The 11,392-nt window shown below is 47.7% G+C and overlaps 1 protein-coding gene across 1 annotated transcript; it reads left to right on the top strand.

Moving 5' to 3' along the window:
• The first annotated feature begins 9,277 nt into the window (after nucleotides 1-9,277).
• On the top strand, nucleotides 9,278-10,797 carry TAS2R41 (taste 2 receptor member 41). Its single transcript, XM_003134588.4, has one exon. The coding sequence runs from the start codon at nucleotides 9,278-9,280 to the stop codon at nucleotides 10,199-10,201; it is 924 nt and encodes a 307-aa protein (XP_003134636.1). The 3' UTR covers nucleotides 10,202-10,797.
• Nucleotides 10,798-11,392: the final 595 nt, after the last annotated feature.

Raw genomic sequence — 11,392 nt, 5'->3', positions numbered from 1 at the left:
TCAGCAGCCCAGTATGTGGGAGTCATTCAACTAGTTTCTAGAGGGAAGTGGTCCGTGTGTGGCTGTATACTTGGTGTATCCGTGGGAGGAAGGAAAGCCCAGGGCCTCTGATGTCATCATTTTGGTGGTGACACCTCCGTTCTCTTTTACTGTCTCATCCACCCCTTCCCCCCACCCAATACACAGTGGTGGTTCACGAGATGACAGCAGAACATACAAGACAGTATGAGAAAATCTAACTCAGAAAATCTTCCTCTTGCGACTTTGAAGTAGTCACTTAAATAATTTTTAAAAATTTACTTAATTAAAAAATTTAATTTTGGTAAAATATGCATAACATAAAATTTGCCATTTTAACAATTTTAAGTGTACAGCTCAGTAGTATTAAAACAGTTCCATCACACCCCTCTATCCCCCAGTCCTTGACACCCAATGTACTACTTTCTGTCTTTATGAATTTAATTACTTTATGTATCTAATAGAAGTGTCATTACACATTATTTGTTTTCTTGTGACTAGCTTATTTCACTCAGTGTGTTGTGATACATGCTAAGCACAATCTTTTTTAAAGCTGTATAATATTCCATTGTATGTATATTACTTGATTTTGTTTATCCATTCATCTGTCCTTTGATACCTGGGTATTTCTACTTTTGAACTTTTGAATGATGCTGCTAAGAGCAGGGGAGTACAAAAATCTTTTCAGATCCTACTTTCAATTCTTTTGGGTACATATTCAGAAGTGAAATTTATGAATCATATGCTACTAATATTTTTAATTTTTTTTCTTTTGATGGCCACACCTATGGCATACGGATGTTCCTGGGCTAGGGGTCGAATCGGAACTGCAGTTGCCAGCCTACACCACAGCCACAGCAATGCTGGATCCAAGCCATGTCTGTGACCTATGCTGTAACTTGCGGCAGTGCTGGATCCTTAACCCACCGAGTGAGGCCAGGGATCGAACCCGCATCCTTATGGACACTATGTTGGGTTCACTGAGCCACAGTGGAAACCCTCGTTTCTCATTTTTTAAGGAAAAGTCATACTGTTTTCCACAGAGGCTGCCCCATGTTTTACTCCTAACAACAGAGCACACAAGTCTCAATTTCTCTCCATTCTCATCAATATTTCATTACTTCATTTATTTCTTCAAATTAAAATTGATTTATGACATGCCAATTTCTGCTATACAGCAAAGTGGCCCAGTCATTTATATACAGATGACTCTAAAAACATATAAGGAGTTCGCATTGTGGCTCAGTGGAAACGAATCCGACTAGTACCCACGAGGATGGGGTTTGATTCCTGGCCTCACTCAGTGGGTCAGGGATCCGGCGTTGCTATGAGCTGTGGTGTAGGTCCCAGACACAGCTCGGATCCCGTGTTGCTGTGGCTGTGGTGTAGGCGGGCAGCTGTAGCTCCAATTCAACCCCTAGCCTCAGAACTTCCATGTGCCAAGGATGCGGCCCTAAAAAGCAAAAAACATACAAAAACAAACCAAAAAGTTCCAACACATAGAAAGTATCTGCCTTAGGGCCTCTCCCCGGAGAGCACAGACAGAAACCTTGGGTGCGGATCCTGCTTGGACAGCCAGAATCTCTCCAGCACATGCTCCATTCCCACACTGCTCTCCCCACTGGTTTCTTTCCTCCTCCTCTTGTCCCTGAGCATGAACTCAAGACCTGGAACCCCGCCCCAACATTCATCTCATTCAAATCCCCTCTGCTGCATCCCTCAGCTTTCAGCTCCTAAAGGGTGAAGGTGCCAGGCTTTCTCCCAGCACCTGAACCATTTCCTCCTACATTCCTCGCCCGCATGATCTCATCTGGTTTAATGGCTTTAAATACCGTGTAACTGCGGGTGCCTCCCAAACCCGTTGCTCCAGTCGTAACTCTTCCTGAGCTGCAGCCTTCCACTTCAATTGTCTCCTGCCTGTCTCATCTTAGCTCTCTAGCAGGCACCTCCATCGTAACATAAACACAACAGAGTCTTCCCCACAAAATATCTCCCCCCCGTCGTCCTCATCTCAGTAAATGCTTCCATAAAGGTCTTCCAGGTGCTGAAATAAAAAGTTTAGGATTCAGAGTTCCCATTGTGGCTCAACAGTAACAAATCCGACTAGTATCCATAAGGATGTGGATTCGATCCCTGGCCTCACTCAGTGGGTTGGGGGTCTGGAATTGCGGTGAGCTGTGGTGTAGGTCGAAGACACAGGTTGGATCCTATGTGGCTGTAGCTGTGGGGTAAGCTGGCAGTGGCAGCTCGGAGTTGACCCCTAGCCTGGGAACTTCCATATGCCACACCTGCAGCCAAAAACAAACAAATACCCCCCCCCCCAAAAAAAAAACCCAATTTAGGCTTCATCCTTGATTCCTTTCTCTCATCCCCACATCAAGCAAATTCTGCTGCATCTGCCTTCAAAATACACCATCATCTCATGGGGGCCAACCACCTTCAGTGCTTCCCCTTGAGGGCAAGCCCCAACTGCTTGTAAGTGGTTTAACGCAGGAGCCTTTGCCCTCTTTCAACTCCACGCTTTATGTCAAAGCCCAGAGGATCTGATTGAAAACATGAATTAAATGATCCTACTCCCCTGTTTAAACCCCTCTAATGGTTTCAGTTACATTAGGATCGTATCCAAATTTCCTCTCCTCACTAACATGACTTTCTTGACTTGTCCTTTAAATAGCACGATGTCAACCGCTGCAGTTTCTACCAGATTTGCAAGGATGTAATGATCTGAGATTTCAAACTGGGTTGCCAGTCGCGATATGCAGGTGTTCCAAGGAAAAGGACATAAACCCTTCATAACTCTTGGAATCCTTTGATAAAATAAAAGGGTTGAGACAGTAGAAGAGACAGGATTTTGTGAGGTACAAATATTTTAGAAAAAGCTGTGCTATGAATCCCATTCCATGTTCTCCCAAGGAGGACCAGAAATGCCTCCCATCACCTCATCTCTGGGGGTGGCTGAGAGCTTCCATGGGGCCAATCACAAAGCTTGCCAGGTTGTTTCTTCTGTTGGGGGGCATAGTGTTGCTGAAACTCTGAAACTCAGCCTCTGTCTGCTATTGCCAAATAGAAACCCAGAGACAGAGTTTTGGGTGCAGGAGAAAAAGACAGCTTTATTGCTTTGCCAGGCAAAGGGGGCCACAGCAGGCTAATGCCTTAAAGACTGTGCCCCCCTGGGAAAGGGTTGGGGGGGTGGTTTTATAATTTGGGAGTGGAAAACAGGGCCACAGATAAGGGTCAGGGTAGAGGCAAGCTTGCATTGTTTTCAAAGCTGGTGTTTAGGGACCCCCCCCAGGACTGGTTCTGGGGTCCTCCTTCTTCCTGGAATGAAGAATGCTTCTTCAAGTAGTTCTTCCATTTGTTGGGGGGTTTAGTTCTGCAGAAAGGCTCCACGATATTGTTCTGTGTGTTCCTTGAGGAGGAACCAGGACCTGCCCCAAGGCTGCACTGTGGTCTCTGGACGGCTCCTCCTGGCTCTCTGCATCCCCGCCCTTCCCTGATTAGCAAGTGCCCTTTGGAACTCAGGGAAGGTCCTGGAAGCTGAGGCTTATTCCCTAAAGACAAGAAATGGAGGGCACAGAAAGGCTTGTGCCCAGGAGCCCTACGGGGACCTGCTCGGTTGCAGCAGTGAACGAGGGTCTTGCTTCTGCCTCGGGATTAAGAGAATGAGAGACTGACGGACTGGCTGATTTGGGGGGCAGAGTCCAGAGACTGTGGCTTAAGACTGGGGGACAGGCTGTGGGCTACAAGGGAGAGAACACGTGTGTGAGGGTGTCTTGAGATCTAATAGGGCTGCCTGGTGGAGTGTGGCAACGCCAGCAGCAGCAGCAGCAGCAGTGATATGGTGGCAAATGCCAATGGGCTGAGGAAAGATTCCTGAGGGATCCTTCAAAAGAGAGATGCTTTTGCGCCATTGCGGGCCACTTCCAAGTAAGACCCACTTGTTCCTTTTCTAGTCTCCCTCTGGATCAGCTAGTTTCAGAGGGGTTGAAGCCGCAGTTATCTACTTGTCATATATGGAGCTGAAACATCCAGTACCTGGCTTGAGGCCGTTTTGTGACTTGAAGTGATCTTGGGACAACCTGTTTGATAACAGCGAAAATTAAAGGCATCTGACCTGCTGGAATTCTTTTTCTCTGGCAGGAAAAGTTTCCCTTGCTGGGTAAAGTTGCAAGAAATGGTGGAAGAGAATGAAGGAAATGATGGTTTGCAGGATTGTGAGTATAGCCCGTTACGCATGCTGGAGGCTCTACTTGGCCCCTCGAGCCACTTCACTTCCTAAGAAAGACTTGTCCGGCCTAAAGGAGCAACTTTTCTTTCTCCACTCACTCTTTTTTTTTTTTTTTTTTTTTGTCTTTTTCTAGGCCCGCACCTGCGGCATATGGAGGTTCCCAGGCTGGGGGTCTAATCAGAGCTGTAGCCACCAGCCTCCGCCAGAGCCACAGCAACTAGGGATCCGAGCCGCATCCACGACCTACACCACAGCTCACAGCAATGCCGGATCGTTAACCCACTGAGCAAGGCCAGGGATGGAACCCGCAACGTCGTGGTTCCTAGTCAGATTCGTTAACTACTGCGCCACGATGGGAACGCCTCTCCACCCACTCTTCAGCAATCTTACTCTTCTGTTTTCTTCAAAGTATAGGAGAAAATGTCCTGATAAAAAAGTAGAAAGGAGAGACCCCGGCCGTGATGACTGAGCAAAGTCCAGCTAACTGCCCCAACCGCCCCTCCCTGACACATCTGCTTCTGCAAAGTTGCTTCCACGATTACAACTCTGCCTATTCTCACGCCGGTCCGACCAGCCAGGCACAGGCCCGGAGGAGCCAGCCCATAACAACTTCGTGAAACCCCTCTTTGGGGCTCAGACTCCGGAGAGCGACCTCCTCGGAGCCTGCCGGGGTAATAAACCTGAGTTCTCCACCTCTCCGACGGCTTGCGGATCCTTTGCAGCCACGGAGCTGCTGGAGCTGATGCACGACAGCCACAGGGCTGTTGCTAGAGCTGATACACGCCGCCTCGCCTCGGGGCCGCTGGGCAGCTGCCACAGCAAAAGAACTGATTAGAGTGTGAAAATATTTTGTTCAAGTGTCTGCATATTGTTGGTTATTCCTATTGAAGTGTAAGTTTAAAAGCAGGAATCCTCCTTCTTTGCTCCCTGCTCTATCCCCACTGAGCAGAATAGGTACCTTGTGTATATTAGAGCTCAGTACATATTTGTTGAGCGAATGAATGAATGAATGAGTAAAACCTGTATAAGGAACCTATATCTAAGAGTGAGAAAAATGCATATTTGCTCAACTTTAATGGGATTTTTCTTTTTACTGTGGATTTTAATTTTAGTAGAATTATACATTCAATGGTCACATTGTATGACTCATTTTCTTTGTTGATTCTTTCATGACAAAGTCATATTATAAAAGGATATAAAATCATTTCAAAAAAGTTTTAAACACATGTGGAGGAAGGACAAATTTGAAGTATTAAACCAAAAACGTTTAACTATGAATCAACTTGAAAATATTTTTATTCAAGAATAAATATAGTTTTACTTTTTTTTTTTGCTTTCTACACCTACGGCATATGGAAGTTCCTAGGCTAGGGGTTGAATTGGAGCTACAGCTGCTGGCCTACACTATAGCCAAAGCAACTTGGGATACTAGCTGCATCTGTGACCTGCACCACAGCTTGTGGCATTGCCAGATCCTTAGCCCATTGAGCAAGTCCGGGGATTGAACCCGCATCCTCATAGATACTAGTCATGTTTGTAACCTGCTGAGCCACAGTGGGAACTCCCTATTTTTACTATTCAACATGGTGTCTGAGGTATCTCTCTCTCTCTCTTTTTTTCTTTTCAGGGCCACACCTGCTGAATATGGAAGTTCCCAGGCTAGGGGTTGAATAGGAGCAGCAGCTGAAGCTGCTGGCCTACACCACAGCTACAGCAACACCAGATCTGAGCTGCATCTGTGGCCTACACCACAGCTTGGGGCAACGCACTTAACCCATTGAGCAAGGTCAGGGATTGAATCTGCATCCTCATGGATACTAGTTGTGTTTGTAACCTGGTGAGCCACAATGGGAATTCTGGTATTGATAGGGATGGAGTAGATAGAGGTATTTCAGAAGTTCCAGTAAAGGGCCGCAGATAAGGAGGGAAACTTAGGGGACATTGGGAGAGTATGGTAAGTAAATCAATTGCTCAAAAAAGCCATCAGAGCAAGGCAGGTTTGCGTCATTAGTGGAGCCTTAAGAATTGCGTGAGGTCGTTGGGTGGGGGATGGGGTGAGGGCTGCGTTCAGATGCAGACCAAGGGCAAGAAAGTCTGAGGACCGCCCTTCTGCGGATTTGAACACACCCCTTACCTGATGCTAAGGAGGAGCTACTACTCCCAGAAGGAAGGGGCGGGCTTTTCCACCCCCCCTCCCCCTTGAGGATAAAAGTGTAGCCCACCGGATCCTCTGGGCAGAGCTTCCGAGCCTGCCTGCTGGCATCTCTCCCTAGCGTCCTATCCTAGTAAATCTATTCCTCGCCTATCACTGGATTCCTTCTGCGCGGAGACACGAAGAACCCGAACTTCAGTGAGCCCAGACACAGGGTGAGTGATTCTCATTTAAAACCTTGGTTTCAAGGCCCAATCTGGGTTTGGGCCGGGTTCGAGTCCTGGCACGTGGGTTCAAGTCCCAGTGTGTGTTCTGGTTAGGTTCAGGCCGTTAATACCGTCAGTTTCAGGATGTCTTTTTGATGTTGCTGGTGGAGGCTGATGTGCTGAGTGAGCTAAGGTAGTGTGGCAGACAGACTCCAAGGTGGCCCCCCGTGACCTCACCCCTGGTAAGTGCACCTTTGTGGAACCCCCTCCCTTTGAGCGTCCATGGCAACTTGTTTCTACCCAAGAGAACACAGTAAAGGAGCATCACTCCCGTGATTACGTTTTGACGGTTAACCACCATCTTGCTGGTCAACTTTCCCTAAGGACTCTTTGCTGGTTTGAGCTGCCAGGTTAAAACGGTCCCCTTGGAAGACCCAGGATGGCCCCTAGCACTGAGAGCGGCTTCCAACCAACACGCAGCAAGAAGCAGATAGCCTCAGGTCCACTCCCACAAAGAAATGAATTTTCTCATTGGAAACGTAAACTCCATTTCAACCACTATCAATCAATAGCTCAGGTCCATGAGGTATTTAAGAGGATATTTGGTAGAAAGGGGACCGAAGTGTTTGATCTTGAAGGATATGCCTTCTGAGAGGGGAGGAGGGGTGTGTAGCAGGAAAATTCAGCTGGAGACAGATTCCTCTGGTATCATCCCTTTGCCTGGGTCTTGGCCAGGTAAGGGTCTCCCTACACTTACTGCCTGTATACTTAATGTCTTGAGAAGGATCTGATGGGGAGAGATAGGTTTATAGGGGCTAAAGGTGGAATGAAAAGGATGGAACTGTGGACAGAAATAGTCAATGAACGGTCTATCACAGGCATTGAAAACAGTTTTGTTTGAGCAAAACTGAGGCCTAGAGCCCAGGAGACACAGATTCAAGAAGTGCTTAAATGGGGTTCCGCGGGACTGAAAAACGGGGGCGGCTTATATCTCGGCGACCCGCACACATTTATATAAGTTGTTTGTCAAGAAGTAGGATTGGAGCTGGCAGGTTAGTGTGTGCTTGTTAAGCCAAAATGGGTTGGGGTCTGTAATGGCTGCATAGTTACAAGGGGCGACCTTGAGACCATCAATGGTCACTGGCAGTGGTCAGCAGATGGTGTTTGGAACACACCTGTTGATGCATGTCCTTTGAGTGTGGCGTAGTTCCGAGTAGTCAAGTTCTCAGCAAGGCCGGACCTGTTTGAAACCCTGTCCGCAGTGGCCACTCACCTCCATTTTGGATGCCTGAACCACAGCTTTGCATCTTGTCCACACAAAGAATACACATCCAACACGACAGGGGGACATTCCTTCAAGCTTTCAGAAGAGGAAGATTAGCACGTACACCGTGAGGCAGCACCACCTGGCAAGGGAACCTCGTCTTTGAAGGAGTAGGAGCACTGGCATCGAGGGGAGGGCGCATTTACCCCTATTTGTCTTTTTTTTTTTTTTTTTTTTCTTTTTAGGGCCACACCCATGGCATATGGAAGTTCCCAGGCTAGGGGTTGAATCAGAGCTGCAGCTGCTGCCCTACACAACTCAACAGCAATGCCAGATCCTTAACCCACTGAGCGAGCCCAAAGATCGAACCCACATCCTTGTGTCCTCGTGGATACTAGTCTGATGCGTTACTGCTGAGCCACGATGGGAACTCCCTTTTTTTTTAAATTTTTTTTTATTTTTTTATTTTATTTTTTTTGGTGGTACAGATCTGTGTTTATTGAATAACCTGCATCCAGGACATAGTGAATGATTCTGCATCAAGGAAGCTTGGGTTATGGGATGGAAATCCTGTGAAATTGGATTGTTAGGATCATTATACAACTACAGATGTGATGAATTCATTTGAGTGATCAAAAAAAAAAAAAAAAAGGAAGCCATAGGGTATCCCCCTTTCCAGTGGGAAAAAACCACCTCTCCCAGCCCTAAACAATAAAAAAAAAGGCACAGTATAAACTGTGAAGCATAAACACGTGACACAGAGGCTGGTGGGCGGGGCCATAATTACAGTGGGGGCGGGGTGGGGGAGGAGCGTGGGCTACATCCAAACCAACGGGGGAACTCCCATTTTTTTTAATATGTTTTAAAAATTGTAGAGCTGACTTACAATGTTGTGCCAATCTCTGCTATACAGCAAAGTGATCCAGTCGTACACATAGATACATTCCTCTTTTTTTTTTTTTTTTTTAATGGTAGATGTACCATGCATATCAGACCCTAGGACAAGCTGTTCTATTGAGCACAGATTTCAAGTGGAATCACCTATAAACCAGAATGCGTTCCCCACACCTCAATATGTGCACATTCCTTTCATCAGAGCAGAGACCCTAAACAACCGTCTATGTTGACACTAACCAGGGCAGCGTGCAGGCAAAACCAGAGGAAGCAAATCAGGGGCAGTCAGTAGCCCTCACAGTAACTGAGCCCGGGCTGGATTTGCATGCTCCCCGAGCTGAGCTCACCTTCCCCTGCAGCCTGAGCATCCTCCTTCGAAGGGAGCCCTGGCTCGGATGCAGAGCCCGAGCATTCTTCTCACATCCCCCTGGAGAGACTGAAAGAGGGACTGTGGGTGGGGATAGGCAGGAGGCCAGGGACCGAGGCCTGGGGTGGTGACCGGAGGAGGGGCCAGAATGCACCTAGCCTTCACAGTCCTCTTCGTGCTGCTCTTTGTCCTGCTGTGCGTCCTGGGATTCCTGGCCAATGGTTTCATTGTGCTGGCGCTCAGCCGGGAATGGGCGCGCCACGGGCGGCTGCTCCCCTCGGACCTGATCCTCATCAGCCTGGGTGCCTCCCGCTTCTGCCTGCAGTGGGTTGGCATGGGGAACAACTTCTACTACTTCTTCCACTTGGTCGAGTACTGCAGGGGGCCCGCCCGGCAGTACTTTGGGCTCCCCTGGGACTTCCTGAACTCGGTCACCTTCTGGTTTGGCTCCTGGCTCAGCGTCCTCTTCTGCGTGAAGATCGCTAACTTCTCCCACCCCGCTTTCCTTTGGCTGAAGTGGAGGTTCCCAGGGTCCGTGCCCTGGCTTCTGCTGGGCTCTCTGCTCATCTCCTTCATCGTGGCCCTGCTGTTCTTTTGGGGGAACCACGCTTTGTACAAAGGATACTTGATTAGAAGGTATTCTGGGAACATGACCTGCAAGCAGTGGAGCAGGAGGCTGGAAACGCACTATTTCCTGCCCCTGAAACTGATCACCCTCTCAATTCCTTGCTCTGTTTTTCTGGTCTCCATTGCTCTGTTGATTAATTCTCTGAGGAGACACTCGTGGAGGATGCAGCGCAGTGCCCACACCCCACAGGACCCCAGCGCCCAGGCACACATCAGAGCCCTGAAGTCACTCATCTCCTTCCTGGTGCTTTATGCTCTGTCCTTCGTGTCCCTGGTCATCGATGCTGCGGGGATCTTCTCCGAGAGCGACTGGTACTGGCCGTGGCAAATTTTAGTCTACTTGTGCACATCCGTCCATCCCTTTATCCTCATCCTCAGCAACCTCAGGCTTCGAGGGGTGTTTGGGCAGCTAACTCTGTTGGCCAGGGGCTTCCGGGTGGCCTAGGTGGCTTGATCCCCTTATCCAGGCCATTGGAAGAGATTCCAGCGAGTGTGACAGAGCCTCAGCCCACTCACATGGAAACCTCTTCATGAGCATATATTTATTGGATCAGGCTGTGGGGGTTGTTCTCCTTTGGGGAGAGGAAGGGGGGAGTAACATCTGAAGATAATTCCTTCCTTGGGACACTATTCGAATGTGGCCCTGGGAGCCCCAGAAGGCCAGCAGTGCTTAGAAGATCAGAAAATAAAATTCTATGCTGCTCTCTGTATCCCCTCCATTATGCGCAATGCTTTAGTTAAAAAGACTTGATTAACTGTACTTATCTCGACTGCCTACTGGGAAATTAAGAAAAAAGGTGTTGGGAGTTCCCGTCATGGCTCAGTGGTTAACGAATCCAACCAGGAACCCTGAGGTTGTGGGTTCGATCCCTGGCCTCGCTCAGTGGGATAAGGATCCGGTGTTGCCGTGAGCTGTGGTGTAGGTCACAGACATGGCTCAGATCCTGCGTTGCTGTGGCTCTGGTGTAGGGCAGTGGCTACAGCTCCGATTAGACCCCTAGCTTGGGAACCTCCATATGCAGAGGGTGCCACCCTAAAAAAGCAGAAGACCAAAAAAAAAAAAAAAAAAAAAAAGAAAAGAAAAAGAAAAAGAAAAACTGTGTCTGTTAATGAACTAGGATGTGGATGAGGAAGCAGCGACCTTCCCAGGGTTATCTAATGGTCATGACGGGGGCCCCAAGGGACAGGAGCTCTGGACAGTGGCCTGGGCTGTGAGGCCCAACTGCTCTTCTTTCTATGGAGATTCTTTTGCTCTCACCAAACCTGGATACTTTGATTTTAATTTTATTAAAACTACTTAGAAGTTTTCTTTAAATCGCCCATCTCTTTTCTCCTTAATATTTCTGTTATTCTGGTTTTGATTTGCTCCTGTCTGAAGCCTAAGTGGCAGCCAGACTTTTTCCATGTTTATTCTTCCTTTAGAATCACACATTGTGCTTTTTCTCCTTTTCAGATTGTCTCAAACATTTTCCTAAAGCAAATTTCTCCACGTCATATGTGAATTGAATAAACATGTAATTTTGTTCCGAAAAAGAATGAAGAATTTCACTTAGTGTTCAAAACTGTTTAACCTGTTGTTGTTGTTTTTTTTTTTAAGAATCACCCCCCATTAAATCTTATGTTTAAAGATTGTTTT

The sequence above is a fragment of the Sus scrofa genome, chromosome 18 (assembly GCF_054392235.1).
Source record: "Sus scrofa isolate SSC_HxYL_T2T_F1_AM1 chromosome 18, Sscrofa_HxYL_maternal_Yorkshire_Landrace_v2.0, whole genome shotgun sequence".
NCBI lineage: Eukaryota > Metazoa > Chordata > Mammalia > Artiodactyla > Suidae > Sus > Sus scrofa.
The sequence above is the reverse complement of the archived record's forward strand: the minus strand, read 5'-3'. Positions and strand labels throughout refer to the sequence as shown.